General features: G+C 39.6%; 2 protein-coding genes across 3 annotated transcripts; both read left to right on the top strand.

Moving 5' to 3' along the window:
* The first annotated feature begins 246 nt into the window (after window positions 1-246).
* On the top strand, window positions 247-5,130 carry rdh12l (retinol dehydrogenase 12, like). Its single transcript, XM_018700796.2, has 7 exons — window positions 247-414; window positions 677-792; window positions 2,064-2,219; window positions 2,309-2,413; window positions 3,672-3,881; window positions 4,009-4,201; window positions 4,585-5,130. Exons 1-7 carry the CDS (start codon window positions 401-403, stop codon window positions 4,685-4,687), a joined length of 897 nt encoding a protein of 298 aa, XP_018556312.1. The 5' UTR covers window positions 247-400; the 3' UTR covers window positions 4,688-5,130.
* A 1,709-nt stretch (window positions 5,131-6,839) lies between these two features.
* On the top strand, window positions 6,840-16,270 carry LOC108900013 (uncharacterized). 2 transcript variants are annotated; one of them, XM_018700795.2, is made up of 7 exons: window positions 6,840-7,052; window positions 7,201-7,273; window positions 7,567-7,720; window positions 8,466-8,626; window positions 8,859-9,065; window positions 9,152-9,333; window positions 9,618-16,269. In XM_018700795.2, exons 2-7 carry the CDS (start codon window positions 7,216-7,218, stop codon window positions 15,171-15,173), a joined length of 6,318 nt encoding a protein of 2,105 aa, XP_018556311.1. In that variant the 5' UTR covers window positions 6,840-7,052; window positions 7,201-7,215; the 3' UTR covers window positions 15,174-16,269. The 2 variants fall into 2 exon arrangements, with proteins under 2 accessions (XP_018556311.1, XP_050922677.1); XM_051066720.1 differs by lacking the exon at window positions 6,840-7,052 and having other exon boundaries at window positions 7,207-7,273; window positions 9,618-16,270.
* Window positions 16,271-17,747: the final 1,477 nt, after the last annotated feature.

The following is a 17,747-nucleotide window of genomic DNA, read 5'->3' as shown; positions in this document are numbered from 1 at the left end:
CTGCAGCTGTTACTGCTTCTACTACGTCTAATACTGCTTTTTAAATAATAAATGGAAATTGATTAATGTGTTTGTTAATTAAGTATACTTAATGTGTAAGCCAGGCACTGACTCCCCACCCACCCGGCGCAGCCCGGGTTCATAATCAAACACAAACCACAGAGGGTTGACCCAAGCTTACAATCTAACCAATCAGCGTTGTCCGAGAGGGATAGAGCCGCACTCCCAGCCAATCACACGTTCGTATATTAGGTTTATCGGTATTTCCGCATCGCCAATTTTCAATCCAGCGACGTTTTATAGGAAGTTTCAGGAAGTGCAGCTTGAATCTGAGATACAGAATTTGTCTACAGGTTTAGAGGTGTTATTACACCCGGCCTGACTGCTGTATTCAAGTGAGATGCAGGCGATAAGGTGAGCGCTTTTTTATTTACCTGAAAATACTCCACGGCTTAAACAAAATGTCTATTTTTAGTGATAGTTAATTGATAAATACAGCCTTTTTCTGTCGGATAATAACTCTGTTAACATGTTAATGACTGGATAATCGTTGAAACTGTTATTTTGCTGTAGACTCTGTGTGGGCAAACAGTTTTTTTCGTTACAAGTCTGTTTTGTCACATCACACCCACTTTGCTTGTTGAGACATTTAAAAGTGATTTCTCAATATCCCCAGAAATTACTTCCGGCCTGCCTGGTCTTCTGATGCAAAGCTAGATGGCAAAACAGTTGTCATCACCGGTGCCAACACTGGTATTGGCAAAGAGACAGCCATCGACTTGGCCAAAAGAGGTTTGTCTGACTGAAATTTCAATACCACAGAGTTTGAATTACAACTCATGCAGCTACAGCTCCGATGATCTAACCGATCATTACATCAGCAGCACTGGATTTGTGCTGTGTCATACTTGGATCACCCATTTTAGTACTTGGCTGCTGCTGCAAAAAAGTTAAAAACAGCTCCGCCCTCCTTTGTTTTTATGAAAGGAGATGTTGACTTTTAAATCCCCAGATTAGAGGAGTACAATGAACCAACTGAAACTATTATTTTACATTGTGAATATGTCCAAAAATATCAAATTATACCCAACCTGACAACTAAATAATATTTATTTTCAGTGCTGCACATGGGGGAATATAAACACCCTTTAACAAGCCAGATTTTTCAAATGAATCAGTGTTTAATTTGTCCTAACAGAGGTTCTGCTTAAAAAGAACATAAAAGTGTTTCAAATTCATTTACTTGTTTACCCTAAACAGTACCAGAAAATATTACAGTAACAATATGACTTTAATTATATTTTCTTTACACTTTATAATTTGTAATTCATGGCAGGTAATGAACTCCAGTACCACTTGAGTACAGAATTAAATGTGTGATACTGAGTATTAAAAACACTTTTTTTTATTTGCTCACAGCCCTTGTAAGAAATGAAAGATTTAAAATGCCTAAGTTAAAGAAATAAATAAAGAGAAATTCAATACACATGTATTAATGTATTTTGATTTTTACATTGAAGTCAAATCACAAAACTGAAAAGAAAGTGAAGAGGTTTATTGCATTTATTGCACTGCAAATATAATGCAGTGATTTTAATTGAAGTTATTTTGAATCTGAACTTTTAAGCTCCTTTTAAGCTGAAGCTGAAATAAACAGACTGTAATGATATAATGAAGTGGCTAATTCCTGGAGATGCTTATTATGAATATAAGCCAAAAATATCACATTGTGTTATTTTATTTAACCATTAATTTTCCACAAAGCTGCCTCACACCATACACTGTGATGACAGCTCACACTGCAGATTAAAATAAACAACATTGCTAAAAAAAAAAATCATATTACATTTCCTAATGTTTAGTGAATACTTACTTGAATACTTACTGTCCATGTTGAAATGTCCTGCTTATAATAAGCATTCAGCAATGTGGCTGTTTCATCATGAGAGGGTGCTCTCCACTCATTCACCCACACATTACTTGCATGTACAGAGATAATCACTGTATTTATATAGGCATTGCTTTTGCTGTTATTATTCCCTGCTGTTTATTTTCCTGTCTAGGGGCAAAGATCATAATAGCATGCAGGGACATGGAGAAAGCAGAAGCTGCTGTGAAAGATATCAAAGAAAGCTCTGGCAACGAAAATGTCCTCTGCATGAAACTCGACTTGTCAGATAGCAAGTCGATAAGAGAATTCGCTGAAGCCATCAACAAAGGTAAACCTGCTTGTTCCTGTAAAAAACTGCACACATGAAGGGACTCAAAAGCTGCAGTTGCATTTACCTCTTGATGTTCTTTTCTACAGGAGAGCCAAAACTCGACATCCTCATCAACAATGCTGGTGTGATGGTGTGTCCTTATGGGAAGACAGCAGATGGTTTTGAGATGCAGATCGGTGTCAATCACATGGGTAAATAAAATCATGTTGTTTGTTGAGGAAAGACTCGTCAGACCATCCTTGAGTCTTGTTTTTCCAGATCTTATTCTTGTTTGACATCCAAATGGTTTTGTGGAACATGACCTGCTGCAAATTATAGAGAATTATTAGCTCTGATTGCTGCCCAGTTTTCTGCTTTTGTTAACACCAACTGGGACGTATCAGTGCATTCAAAACAGTTCCCATACCTACATATAAATCCACTGGGAGGCAGACTTTGTTTCTTGTCCTCCCACTTGGCAGCTTGTGTTCTGTCTAGATCCAGCATAGAGTGAATGCAGTAATCCTTTCATCATACTGTATTTAGGGCTAACTTGTGTAAAAGAGTGTAAACTGCACATATACTTAAAACCTAGGTAAACACTAATATGTCCTATTTTACTTTTGGGTCATTTCAAATGAAATTTGATTTAAATCCTTCCCCCTTCACCTATATACAGCCCTCTGTCTAGCCTTATTATTTGGCAGTAATACCATCGTGCTGTTAAATATTGATTAGTGTTGATATTATTTGAGCTTGCTGTGCTGATGTCAGATAAGACAAACTGACCCTCTGTAAGATAAAGAATACAGTTTAACATACTGCCACATGGACATTGCTTCCTGCTAAACTTTATAGACCACAGTTTTAAGGACATACTTAATAATTTCCTTCTCTGTAAATATGTCCCTAAAATTTGTGCAGTTAGGCTCAGACATCAATGCTCTGCAGCCTTTAGACCACTGCAGAGACAGCTTAGACACAGGTTTGAGTCACATGCTGCCAGTTAAAGTCTAAGGTGTGGTCAGAAGTTTGTCAGACTCTCCAGATGTTTGAATTCACAGCACAGGGAAAAGATAAAATTATATTATTTAAGATTTTCTGATGAACCAACATTTTTAAGCATGAATACATCAGTTTCTGTGTTTTCGCACATCCCATTAGCTCTGTCTGCCAAAGTCATTTTCTTATCTGATTTGTTGTCAGCCCATTAAAGTCATTTTGTTTGACCTTTGATAGCTTAAGAAGTGACACACAAATATACTGAAATACTAAAACGTTACTAATCTGAGTAGTTATAACTCCGCTTTTCTGTCATGAGCTGACATCTGTCCACCATGATGATGGCTCAGTGTATGTTTAGCCAATTCAAGCCAATCCATTCTGCAATACCTCAGAGATACAAGATCCATCTTCTGTTTTCTCAGACTCTGAATTTGAAATTGAAAGTCACATCTCCTCGTTCTTCAGGTCACTTCCTCTTGACGTATTTGTTGCTGGACCTGATTAAAAGGTCGACACCAGCCAGGATCATCAATGTGTCTTCAATGGCTCACTCATGGGGCAAAATCAATCTGGAGGACATCAACAGTGAGAAGGGTTACAACAAGAATGAAGCCTACTCCCAGAGCAAGCTAGCCAACGTCCTCTTCACCCGCTCACTGGCTAAACGACTAGAGGGTAAGTATTATACACTTATCTCTGTCATTTCAACAAGGTGCAAAAGAGCTTCAGTTCTTTTGGATTCCTTCACTTCTCATTCATGTTTTCCAGTAATGTTAATCAGGTATTCACCTTATTCTTTCAGGCACAGGTGTGACAACATACGCTCTCCATCCTGGAGTCGTCCAGACAGATTTATGGCGTCATCTGAGCGGCCCTCAGCAGTTTGTCATGAAGCTGGTCAGTCCTTTCACCAAGAACTCTGTCCAGGGAGCTCAGACAACCATTTACTGTGCAGTGGAGCCAACACTGGAGAAAGAGAGCGGTGGATACTACAGGTAATATAGACAGTATTTTGCAGTCAATTATACATTTCCTATCAACAAGATCTGATCCCGAATTAAGCCAGGTCAGTCTGAATTAAAGCTAGAATTTATTAAGTCAGGTTTATTTATATAATTCAAAGTCACAAGTTTATCTCAAAGGGCTTTACGATCTGTTAACTGCCTCTATAGTTAAATCTTTGATTCAGATAAGAAAAAAGTCCTGCCAATAAAACCTTTTTATCAGAAAACAAAAGAGCAGAATAAACCTCAAGAAGCAATAGACCAATATGTGCAGAAGAACAATATTAGGTAGATTGGAAGTAAATTAAATTAAATATTAGGCCTAAAGGATTTCAACCAAACTTCAGGTTGTTCATGTTTGTCTTTGCTGACAGTGACTGTGCTCCTGCCAACTGCTCTGCATACGGAAAGGACGACGACTTGGCACAGAAGCTGTGGGAGCTGAGCTGTAAGATGCTCGGCATAACGTGGGAATGAAGCAACATGGATTCACAATAAAAGCCTTCAGTTTACAGTCAGATGTATGACTTCACTAATCAATGCATTGTATCCTTTCACTAATACTGCCTGCCAAGAAGTTTTCATACAGTTACATAGTATATATATTTTTCTAACAGTTCATGTTTGTACTTGTTTTACATACAAACATACAGCACTTGAACAACATGGCACTATTTCTAATTAAGAAAAATCCAAGTATACTACATAATTAATTTTAAGTTTATATTTCTGATTTACAGAAATGACCATAATAATACTATAATACCTTTCTATCCATCTGTGATAATAGTTTCATAGTGGATATTTGGATTTAAATTTTAACACTCACAGAAACCCTTTTTTCAATGAGTCAGACTACAGTGATGTCTACATGTCTCAATGATTTTCTGTACTGGACATTAAACTTGCTCCATAACACACTCCATGGTTTTGTTTCTGTCCCTGCTCACACATGCTACAAATGAAATTCCTCCTGAAATTCATGGTTCCTGCCTTTGGAATATAGTACAATATGGCATCTATCAACTGACATATGATTAAACTGCTGATTCACTTTTTATAAAAGTTCAAAAATCCACATACATCAAATACATTCATACTGTACTTAAATGAGGAATGGGTGCAGAAGAATTTAATGCAAATATGCCGACATACTATTTGAACCACTAATTTTAAGCTATTACAAAAAATAAAATGATCAAGGCAAAATGAAATTAATATTCAAAACTAAAGGAAAAATGTTGAAGTACAACTATAAATAACAAATAAAATACAGTAAAAACTGAAATGTATGTGGAATAATCAGACTAAGCAATGACAAAACAAAGCAAATGGAAATTCCCCAGAACACAGTTATTTATAGTTTTATTACATTTGGCCATGTCCTTGTTTTCATATATGCCCATAAATGTTATAAGAATCCATCTGGCACTGGCTCAGTTTCTTAAGAGAATGCTTTTTTAAAAAAAATCTGTTTCTTTTACAGCCTAAATAAATAAAAAGTTTCTTTCTCATCAAGTCAATCAGATCATTTCTCTTGCTCTCATCTAACCTCAGGGGCTCTGACACTGCTTTGACATAAAGTCATAAACACACCCATGGTTAATGACTTTAATACCACTGTATGATCTTTGTGTGACTGCAGTGGACTGATAAAGGCAATAAAACAAAGATTACAGCTAGATATGTACACCACTGTATTTGGAATGTAAAAAGGTAACTGCAGACAAGATCTGAAACGCTAACAAGGTGTCCCAAAGTTACAGCATCCACAGAAACTCTTGTTTATTGACCCATTTGTCAAACCTAAAGCCTATTCTTGTTTTAAAGTGTGATGCTGCTTTGATTTATTTACAGTAAATGGTTAAAGGAAAGCTGAAATGCCACAGTAGACATGCTACAAATTTAAAGCAAATTTAGATGCATTACAAGTTCTTTAACAGTTTGTTTAGTGTGGAAAATGTAATTCTTACAATCATTTCCACATCTTTGCACATGCTCTGTTTGTTCTGAGGATGTACAACATGTCCAGAGGTAACTTTACATACATTTTTATTCATGGTTATTGTTGCATTGTATGTATAAAGAAGCAGAGGCTCTATTGGATGTTTTAAAGACATGAAAACATAGCAACATTAAAAAGTTTCCAGTGAAGGTTTCTTTACTGTTGGGAATGTGAGTTGCATTAGACAGTGGAAACATTCTTACATAGCCCCCTACATAATATCCTTATATAATAATATTCATGGAATTTCCACCACACTACTCTGTCCAGTTTGTTTCAGTTCATCTTAAAACATCTGCCTTGACCTTGAATTATCTAATCAAAACATAAAGCTCAAAGAATATAAATTAAGCCACTCTCTTACACAACATGCGTTGTATATATTATGTAAGGTACTGTATCAATAACATTGTTGACTCATTAATACTTAGCCTATTTCTTAACAATGGCTGTTACTTGATGTAAAATTTGTTGAATTATTATTAGTTTAATGAAGTTTAGATGAAGCAATTGCTTTTCACTTGAAGCTGTTTTCCATAAATAGAATTTCAAACTTGTTGTCCTTGATTGTTAGTTATGGAGTGGCATGAATGTGATAAGCTTCAATGAAACAAGACCTGGAGTCACCTCACTGTTGGATAACATATTGATTTACTCATTAAACTTGGTCTAATCATTTGCAAGGCACCATAAATGTGTGCACTGAAGTCCTTCATCTCCATGGCCACGTCTACAATCAATCATTAATGTTTAATAAAGAAAAGAAGCTGGCTATAAGAATCAACCGCAAGTCCGAAGGTGATAGCATCACCAGGGGAGCAGGTGAACAGTATGGATGTAAGGATGATCTGGTGCATGACTAAATTGGACTAATTACAGAGTTTTACAGAATACTCTGCATTAGTTTCTAGATGTGATGATACCTGGAAGGGAAGAGTGGTATTGACACGGTGTTGCAGTAAAGATTTTTGATTTTCTTTTCTAGTGATGCGCCGTCAAAATGGAAGAAGCTGAAGACAGTATTGCAGTGGTGGGCATTGGATGCAATTTTCCAGGGGGTAAGTCATGTGATTTGGGAACTTTTTGTCTTTCGTGATGTGTATAAAGCTTCACAAATAATATCTTTGAATGTAGTTATGGAAAATTGAAAAACAAAAACTGCAAAAACATTATTAGAGCAGTTCGGGAACAAAACAGATAAAAATGAATTCACCACTACCTCTTGAACAATATTCTCTAACAATAATCAGGCAATTGGAAATCAGGCAATTACAAAATTCTAAATACAAACAGTAGGCTTTTTGTAATTTTTTTTTTTTTTTTTTCATCTATGTCCTACGTTTCGAAACAGGAGAGGGGCTTGACAATTTCTGGAAGGTTCTCATGGATGGTAGAAACTGTTCTGTGCCAATTCCCAGGGAAAGGTTCGACTTGGCCAGCTGGTATGACCCCGATGACAACAAGGCGGGTAAATCCCGCACAGCCAAGGCTGCACTCATTGACGGGTATGATTTAAATCTTATTATATTGTCTATTTTGATAAGCTTGTTTACTTTATATGTTTTGGAAATATAGTTTCCTTATCAAATATAAATGATCTTTTAATGTTATTTGCACCACATTTTATGTCTCTATGTTAATCAGTGGGGCTCCAAATTTTTTTTGAAAAACGTTTCTTTGCAGCCCTTACTTTTAGATTCTCTTCTTAACACTGGGTTATTATAGATATCTGAACGTTTTGGAGACTTACTCCAAAAGTCTTTATGGTGTGTCTGTTTGAGTCAAAGAAAGTATATGAGAAGAAATGTTGATATACTCTCTTGACTTTTTCGAATGTCAAGTGAGTGAATGTCAAGTGAGTGGTGAACTCAGGTGTAACTCGTTGATGATGTCACTGATTGTGGATTACCACCAGGTGTGGGGAGTCTATATGTAGAAGCCTGTGTCTGGTGCTTGTGTTTGAGCTTTCTTTGAGGAAGAGTGAGTGGGGGTGAAATGTGAAATCAGAATTTCGTGTCATCTCCTCACTGATATGGTCTTTGAAACTAGCACATGGTCACGAATTCCATTAAAATGGCTGTGATAAATAGGAGAGAAAACAGTGCTGCTCCTGATAGAAGTGATTTTAAACAATCAAAAATGAGGAAGGGGCTTTCCTCTCATCAAAAACCAGCTCTGGAACAACATCAAATGTAACTCTTTAAGCAAACCAAGTGTGTAGAAAGCCCTGATCTGATCAATTGTTTGCAGGTTCAATGAATTTGACCACAAGTTCTTCGGCATCAGTGACAGTGAAGTGGAACAAATGGACCCTCAACAAAAACAGCTCCTTCAGTGTGTTTACAGAGCTTTAGAAAATGCTGGACTTCCTATGGAGAAGGCTAGTGGGACCAGGACAGGAGTGTTTTTTGGTGAGACAGTAGAAACATGTCTCCAGTTGCTGTGTCTTCATAGTTTTGTGCAATATTAGTAATCTTGAGCAAAGATTTTTCACATGAACATTTTCATTGGACCAAGTTTTAACTTTACATTTCTATTCAAATTTTAACACTAAGTAAATCATCCATTCCCAAATTTCTAAATAATAAACAGTGATGTGTCTTACATGTTTTTTTTAATTATGCATAATTTATATTTATGTAGGTCTCATGAACAGAGATTATGAAACAAATGCTGCACATGTGCACCCAAGTGTCATCAACCATTGGACTGGCACAGGACTTGCCATGAGCATCGCAGCAAACAGAGTCTCCTACATCTTCAACTTTACTGGACCCTCACTGTCCATAGACTGCGCCTGCTCATCCTCACTTGTGGCTCTTCATCTTGCCTGTCAATCCATTAAACAAGGTCTGATTTTTATGACAAGGATACATTTTAACAGCAGCAACAGAATATTCTTGTGCGAGATAATAAAATTAGTTTTATCTTCTCAGGCGATTGCGACATGGCTGTTTGTGGGGGAGTGAACTGTATCATAGAGCCAAGAGTGTTTGTTGCTCTCAGCAAGGCCAAGATGATCTCACCTGAAGGGACCAGCAAACCCTTCTCCAACACAGCAGATGGCTATGGTAGAGGGGAAGGCTGTGGGGTTGTTCTCTTGAAGCCACTGAAAAAGGTCAGAATATGTAGCAGACAATTTCCTTCCTTACTTTTTATTGACATCTGATCATATCAGATATTAGCCCAGCATCAATTAATTCTGATTCTTTACAACTTAGCATTTTGTTTCTTTTAAACATTAACCAGTCTGAATAGCACCTGTAAATGTTATATTAGTTCCTGTTAACCCTGTTTCTCTCCAGCAATGCTTTAGAGGTCCAAAACACGTGTCTTTTGACTAAGCATCAAAATTTTATTCCACTCTCGTTATATAATTTTTGTCTTGTTGCTGCTTTACAGGCAATACAAGACCATGACCATATCTGGGGTATCATCAGCAAAACAGCTGTCAACCAAGATGGACACTCAGTCTCTCCAATCACCAAACCATCCATGACACAACAAGAGGAGCTCCTGCGAAGAATCTACTCAGAGTCTGACCTCACAAATGTCCAGTACATAGAGGCACATGGGACTGGAACCCCAGTCGGAGACCCAACGGAGGCGGGAAGCATCTCAAACGTCATTGCCAAAGCCAGACTTCCGGGTTCAGAGACACTGCGGATTGGCTCTGTGAAGAGCAATATTGGACATACAGAATCTGCTGCAGGAGTGGCCGGGCTCATTAAGGTTCTCCTAATGATGAAGCACGAGACTTTTGTACCATCAGTTTTTTATTCTGAGGAATCCACCAGTGTAGATGCCAGAGCCCTGAACATTAAAGTTCAAAAGGAAGCAGAAAAGTGGGAAGCATCTGGTGCAAGAATTGCAGGGGTTAACAACTTTGGCTTTGGGGGTACAAATGCGCATGCTATTGTCAAACAGTACAAGCAGTCAGCCACTAGGCAAAAGAATGATCAGACACAACCAAAGTACTTTGTCATGTCTGCAAATTCAACAAAATCTCTCACCCTGATGATGGAAGACACCATTAAACAGCTAGAAGTAGACAGTAAAGTTGATCTGGATTCTCTGTTGTACACATCAGCTTGCAGAAGAAGCCATCTAAAACATAAATACAGAAAAGCCATCATTGCATCATCTGTAGATGATTTTAAAGACAAGCTAAATTCTGCGGTGAGCAAAAATATTAGCCCATCCAACCCAGATTCAAGGTTAGTGTTTGTCTTCTGTGGAAATGGCGTCACTTACCATGGCATGTGCAAGCAGCTGCTAAAATACGAACCTGTATTCAGAGATAAGATCAAAGAGATTACACATATTTTTCAAAAGCTGAGCACTCTGAACATCCTGGACATGCTCGAGAGTGACTTTGAGAGTAGTGATTTCAAAAACCCAGAGGTTGTCCAACCTTTGCTCTTTGCCATCCAAGTTGGTATTACCAGCCTACTCAGGCATTGGGGTGTCAAGCCAGATGCAATACTTGGGCACTCTGTAGGGGAGGTTGCGGCAGCTCACTGCTCTGGCCTTTTGCCTCTTGAGGATGCAGTGAAGGTCATCTATTTCCGTAGCATTCTTCAGAGCAAAGTCACTGGGGGGAAGATGCTTGTGATCAGCAACATGGTCATATCAGAGGTAGCTGCTTTTCTCCCTCATTACTCCGGGAGAGTTTGCCTTGCTGCTTTCAACAGCCCGCAGTCCTGCACCCTCTCAGGTGATGCAGATGCAATCAAGAGCCTCCATGAGGAGCTAAGCACCTCAGCCAACAGTCAGAATCTGTTCCTCCATGTCCTGGATGTGCCTGCTGCTTACCACAGCCACATGATGGATCCAATTCTGCCAGAAATCAAGGAAACAATTGGCTCCTTACAGGTTAATGATCTCGACACAGAGTTGTTCTCAACAGTGACAGGCAAGGAAATCCAGCAGGGAGATTTCTGCACAGGTGAATACTGGGCGAGAAACATTCGTGAGCCTGTAGTTTTTGAGCAGGCAGTGAGGTCAGCAGCTAAAGGGAAGAAGAACACAGTCTTTGTAGAGATAGGTCCAAGAAGGGCACTACAGAGAAACATCATGGAATCTCTGGGTAATAGCACAGCTGTCTTAGCTTCAGTGCAGCCAGAGAAGGATCACGAAACAATCATGTCTGTTGTTTCTAAGCTGTTCGAACTAGGTGTTCAGGTAGACTGGGACACCTTCTACAAAGGGTATGAGACGATGCCACTGCCTTTCCCGAAATATAAGTTTGATTGCTCGGACAGAGATGTTATCATAGGAGCAGCACAGAAAAACACAGTGAGTGATCATCCTGTGCTCCGTCAGACAGGAAATGAAAGCAACATTTTTAGCTGCGATCTGATGTCAGACTCCTCTTTCTACCTGAAAGAGCACAAGCACAACAATATACCCATCATCCCTGGTGCCTTCTACGCTGAGCTGGGTTTAGCTGCAGTCATGGCCAGTACCAAACCAAAAGTAACGCTCAACGCACTACAGCTCAGTGTCAATTTCCACAGTCCATGTGTTTTAACCCTGAATTCACCTGACATGAAGGTACAACTGGAACAAACAGAGAAAGAAACCAGTTTCAGGGTGTTCTCCCCATCTGCAGTGTATGCATCAGGCACAGTTGTTTCCAAAAGAGAGAGACTGATTGAGGAGCAGTGCATTTCACTAAGCTCCATCTATAAAAGATGCACATCTGTAGTGAGCGCTCAGGAGTTCTATGGGTATCTGTCTCAAGGAGGCTTTCAGTACGGAGATGTCTTCCAGAATAAGGGGGATGTGCACTATGGAGAAGACCTCAAGGAGGCTTTTGCTGTTGTCTCAGTTCCAGAGGAACTACGGTCTCAGTTGCATGACTACTGCATTCATCCTGTTGTGTTGGATTTTCTGATGCAGCTTCTCCCAGTTACGGTGGAGCACATTTTTGCTGGCAGGCCAGGCTTTCCTGCCAAAATAGGAAGCTTGACCATGTGTGAACCCTTGCAAGATGAGATGATTGTCTATTTGAGAGCAATCGATGTGGGCACTGATCACTTTGAGGTTTGTGGCTGTTTTTCAGACAGAGAAGGCAGAGTCTTGGTTGAGGTTAAGAATGTGATAATCAAGTATCTCGGCAGTAGCTCTCATGTGGTTGAGGAGTACTTCTACCACAATTCCTTCAGTGTCATCTCTGAAGGTATCACATCTGCTCCTCCTCCTAAGGCCTTGGTCTTCTGTGATTGTATAGGGATCTCTGAAGGTCTCAAACAACATTTGGACTCAAGTTCTCAATATGTGTTGTTCACACATGCAAAAGATATCTTGAGCTATGGCTTTCCCTCTCTCTTGGCAAAACTTAATATCACAGATATCAAGAAAAACTTTGATGAGGTCTTGTTTTTGTGGGGCAAAGAAGACCTTACTTCGCTGGCAGCTGATGTGGTCCTGCAGAATTTAGCGAGCTGCTGTGAGATTTTCCGCCAAATAGTCCTTGAGCTCAAGCGAATTCACTTCAAACAATCCATTAGAGCAGTAACCTACCGCTCATCTGACATCACTGTAGACCACATAAGTCCAGGTTTTTCTCTTGCTGGTATGACAAGATCATTTGCTGCAGAGATACCAGATCTTTCATTTCAGTTCATTGATATAAACACTGTCTCCGCTAAGGACATTGCAGCTTTGTCTGAGGTCCTACAGTCATATCCTTGCAGCAAATACCCAGAGTTGGTGGTGAAAGATGGACTGATTTTGAAACCTTCCATTGTCCGTACTCCACCTGAGATAACTGACAGTTCAGTGGGGAGCTTCACCTCTACAATGTCTGAGCCCTGCATCTTTAAGACAGCTGATGCACATAGCATTACTCAAGTGAGTGCCATTTACTTTGAACAAGGGGCCCTGCCAATCAGTGCCACATCAGTTGAAATTCAGCCCAGTAAGATATGTGTTCACTCATCTGATTACTTCCCTGTCAGTGTTTCGCATCTGAAATTTGGCCAGACACTGTACTGGAACAAACACTCATTACAGAATCACAAGCTACTGGCTCTTGATTTCAGTGGTATTGTTACAGCAGTGGGAAAAGACGTCCAGAAATTGAAAGTGGGTGATCACATTGCTTCTTGTTATCCTGTGGTGGCAGCCAACAAGATTAGAGTTCCAGAGGATGCGTGCTACAGCACCAAACGATTTCCAGTTTTTCAAAAAACACCCTGTGTTTCCTACTTCGTGCTCGCATGGGAAATCCTGCATCGAGCCTTGCCCAGAGCCAAACATCATCTAGGAATTATATCCTCTGTCCCAGACTCTGCTCTGATGAAAGTCTTGGCACTTACTGCTTACAAATCAGGCTGGAATGTGGTTGTTGGAACACAGTGCAATGGCTCTTTTGTAGATGTCAGTCAAATGGATGCATTTGTCATCCTGCCTCCATTTGATGAGTCCCTGATTGAAAAAATTTGCAATTTCCCTGGTGTCCAACACGTTGTCATCATCTGTGATTCTCAGATGCAGGGTTTGCTTACTCAAGATGTGTTTGACAATATAAAGGAGAATGTTCATGTGCAGACAATTCAGATGCCAATCATTTTGCAAAAGGGATCTTTGAGTGCACAAAGGCCGCACATTTATCACTGGCTCAAGTCCTTGAACTTGAGCAGGAAATTTGCCCTTAAAAGCTTTACGTTTCAGAGTGTGAAATCTGACAGCACCAAGTACATTCATTTTGAGAAACCAGAATCCTATTTCAACTCAAAGAAACTAGCTGTTGTGGCTCTGGAAAAAGATGCTGGCAGCACCCTGTCTGAGATTCCACTGCTACCAACAAAAAAACAGCTTTTCCATAAGAGGGCAGTGTACATAGTGGCAGGTGGTCTCTCTGGTCTGGGCTTTGAGACTGTAAAGTTCATCTCACAAAGAGGGGGAGAGTATATTGTCATACTCTCCAGGAGCAAGCCCACACCAGAGGTGCAGCAAGAGATACACAACATAGAGAAACAGTGTGGAAACTGCATTACTAGCATGGAGTGTGACATATCTGTCTCTGAGCAGGTGCACAAGGTTATCAGTGTCATTGGTCAGAAGTTCCCTGATTGTCCAGTTAGGGGAGTGTTTCACAGTGCAGTTGTCTTGCACGATGGGCTGATTGAGACCCTCAACAGATCTCTTTATGAGAAAGTTCTCAAACCAAAAGTAAATGGTGCACTGAACTTGCACCACGCGACACAGCACTGTCAGCTGGACTACTTTGTGTGTTTCTCCTCTATCTCTGCTTTTCTGGGAAATGCATCACAAACTAACTACGCAGCGGCCAACACATTCCTTGACATGTTCTGTCAGTACAGGCGCAAACTTGGGCTGCCTGGACAGTCCATCAACTGGGGAGCTCTGAACCTCGGTCTCCTCCTGAATAAGGAGCATTTTCAGAGATTTCTGGAGGCGAAAGGGATGATGGTGTTGAATGTGGCTGAAATTCATAAAAGCTTGGAGCAATGCCTCGTGCTCAATCGACCCCAACAGGCTGTTTGCAGGTTTCACTTCAGAAACATCAGGTACAACATCCTCTCTCAAAACAAGGCTTTGACCATGCGCCTCATCGCGTTAGTTGAGGAGGCTTTCCAAAAATCCAAAGAGAAGGATTCTGAAACTAAACAAACTGAGTCCGTCTCACCAAAAGAGTATGTAGTCTCTCTCCTTAGTGAGACCATTGGCATGGATCAGAGTGAGCTGAAAGACAACTCACCTCTCTCATCCTTAGGCATTGACTCCATGCAGGCCATGACTCTGCAGAATCTGATCTTTCAGGAGAGAGATGTGAATGTGCCTTTGGTGAAACTATTGGATCCTAATGCCACTATATCAACAGTGGTAGCTATACTGAGTGAAGGAGCTGAAGGTGAAACTTTCAGTGATATCCCAGTTACTAGTATCCCCGCTGAAAACACTGAGGATCTGTCAACCAGACTGTAAAAATGAGACATACTGTATATGGAATATGTAAACAGCATCATGTATCAGACCTCCATTTTGTCATTTAATTCAGCAGAGGGTTTATGATGGTCATTGCAACACAATAGCAATATTGTGTTTGCCATGTGTTTCTTTTGCATTTTGCCTTTTGTTGTTATGTAAATGTTTTATCCTGGTTATTATTTCAGTTCATTTTGATATTGTAATTTGACATTATTTTACATGAATATAACCATACACCACATTATTTTACACACTGTTTTGGAGACTTGCTCAATTTTAAATGGGTGTTTTGTATCACAGTTTTATTCATTCTTCTTATTAATATGTTCATGATGAAAATATGAAAACAGTCTGCATTACAATTAAATGCAAAATTTATAAAATGTATTCAGTGTATACATTGAGTAGTTGGTATAGAATATGTGCATTATTTTGTATTTTATTAATTCTCAATAATTTTTATCTTGAAAGTGCTTGTAATTTTCCAAGTTTGTCACAGGGTGTGGTCCACACTAACAAACACTAATATCAACTCACTTTTATCTGCCTGTTTTACTTTCACTCATCTTTAACAGGTCATGGTCAGTTCTTATCACTGTTAGCTTAATTATTCTGACTGTCTGTTTTCTGATGATGATGATGATGGAAAAAAAGCATGTGATACATTAGTCTGGCTTGTTCCATAAATGTTCAGTTGGCAGCATACATTATTACTGAGTATTTTGCTGTTTGAACCACTAATTGCTCTCTTGGAGGACATTGCCACCATAAGGAAATATGTAAATAAAATTATAACAGGCACAGTAATCTGTTACATAAGTGTCTATACCATTGTTTTCCTCCTCCTCAATTCCACCTCTCAAGCAAAAAGTTGTTTTTCTATTTGACTCTTCTTTTAACATACCAATAGTTGGTATTGAAGCTAGTGTAAAACATTAGTTTGACCTTTATTTTATATTTACTTCATAGCAAACTTTAATGGAAATTATCTCAAATCATGGAAACGTGCAGTGTTTTTGTTTTTATTTTTTTTGCTGTATCAGAACACAATAAATCAAGCTGCCAATTTCTGTGTGTGTGTGTACGTGATAAGGCTTATTTATAGATATTCTTCCATGCAGGTTACACAATCTCATATTTATCAAGAGTGTCATTGGCAGAGATAGGCATTGTCATTTCAGTAACATGTAATAGTGTTCGCTGTTGTTCACATGAAATAAAGGCTGAGGCAGAGCTGGCACAAATGACATGGTAACATAATGCACATTACACAAACTGTGAATTAGCTGCACAGATCACAATTAACTTATCCACTGCAGAGAGAAGAACATCTGCTCCTTAGTAGCTAATGTCTGTCTCTACAGTGCTTCTGCGTTGTCGCTAGACATTATCATATAACATAACCTACATATAAACATGTGGCTGAACCAATATGAAGAAGCCACACGTCCATCAACAGTGGACAGTTGTGGACTCAAAACACAGACCAGGAAATATTAACAAACAATGCACAACAAATCTCTCTCGCTCATTTAATTGTTCACAAAGTTGAATATTACTCAGAGAGAGCGATTAACTTAATCTTGGACACTCATAACTGCTACGAAATTATTATAACTTACATTTACACACATAACTTTTAGAGGTACAAAACAGGAGAATCGAACAGTTAAAAGCTACGATCATGAGTGAAACAGCCCACTGTGTTGCTGATTAGTTAAGTTTATACTGTGCTGACGCTTACTGCGGATTGGTCAGGAGTGACCTGCGCTAGCCTGTTCTATGCTTTCACTACACGAAAAAGGAATAATAACCCGCTGTGCCAACGCTTGCTGGTGATTGGTCAGGCGTATCATGCGCTAACGCTTACTGCGGATTGGTCAGGAGTGACCTGCGCTAGCCTGTTCTATGCTTTCGCTACACGAAAAAGGAATAATAACCCGCTGTGCCAACGCTTGCTGGTGATTGGTCAGGCGTATCATGCGCTAACGCTTACTGCGGATTGGTCAGGAGTGACCTGCGCTAGCCTGTTCTATGCTTTCACTACACGAAAAAGGAATAATAACCCGCTGTGCCAACGCTTGCTGGTGATTGGTCAGGCGTATCATGCGCTAACGCTTACTGCGGATTGGTCAGGAGTGACCTGCGCTAGCCTGTTCTATGCTTTCGCTACACGAAAAAGGAATAATAACCCGCTGTGCCAACGCTTGCTGGTGATTGGTCAGGCGTATCATGCGCTAACGCTTACTGCGGATTGGTCAGGAGTGACCTGCGCTAGCCTGTTCTATGCTTTCGCTACACGAAAAAGGAATAATAACCCGCTGTGCCAACGCTTGCTGCGGATTGGTTAGGAGTGTCCTACGTTAACCTGTTCTACACTTTCGCTACACGGATAACGGCGGGCTGTGCTGACGCTTGCTGGTGATTGGTCAAATGTATCCTGCGGGTGTCCAGCTCTAGACTGTTCCACACTTTCGCTACAGGAATAATATTCGATAGAGGGATTAGTTAATTGTGAGGTTTTGTCTTTACAGACGTTTTGATAATAATAATAAAATCATAAAACATCTC

Source organism: Lates calcarifer, linkage group LG24 (assembly GCF_001640805.2).
Source record: "Lates calcarifer isolate ASB-BC8 linkage group LG24, TLL_Latcal_v3, whole genome shotgun sequence".
Taxonomy (NCBI): Eukaryota; Metazoa; Chordata; class Actinopteri; family Centropomidae; genus Lates; species Lates calcarifer.
Note: the sequence above shows the minus strand (reverse complement) of the source record. Positions and strands in the feature narration are given on the sequence as shown.

Excerpts from the sequence above, each read along its gene's own strand:
- rdh12l (XM_018700796.2), top strand. Across the intron at positions 2,220-2,308 it reads CGCTGAAGCCATCAACAAAG|GAGAGCCAAAACTCGACATC; the intron begins GTAAACCTGCTT and ends TCTTTTCTACAG. Across the intron at positions 3,882-4,008 it reads ACTGGCTAAACGACTAGAGG|GCACAGGTGTGACAACATAC; the intron begins GTAAGTATTATA and ends TTATTCTTTCAG.
- LOC108900013 (XM_051066720.1), top strand. The coding sequence starts at position 7,216 with ATGGAAGAAGCTGAAGACAGTATTGCAGTGGTGGGCATTGGATGCAAT. Across the intron at positions 7,274-7,566 it reads TGGATGCAATTTTCCAGGGG|GAGAGGGGCTTGACAATTTC; the intron begins GTAAGTCATGTG and ends GTTTCGAAACAG. Across the intron at positions 8,627-8,858 it reads CAGGACAGGAGTGTTTTTTG|GTCTCATGAACAGAGATTAT; the intron begins GTGAGACAGTAG and ends ATATTTATGTAG.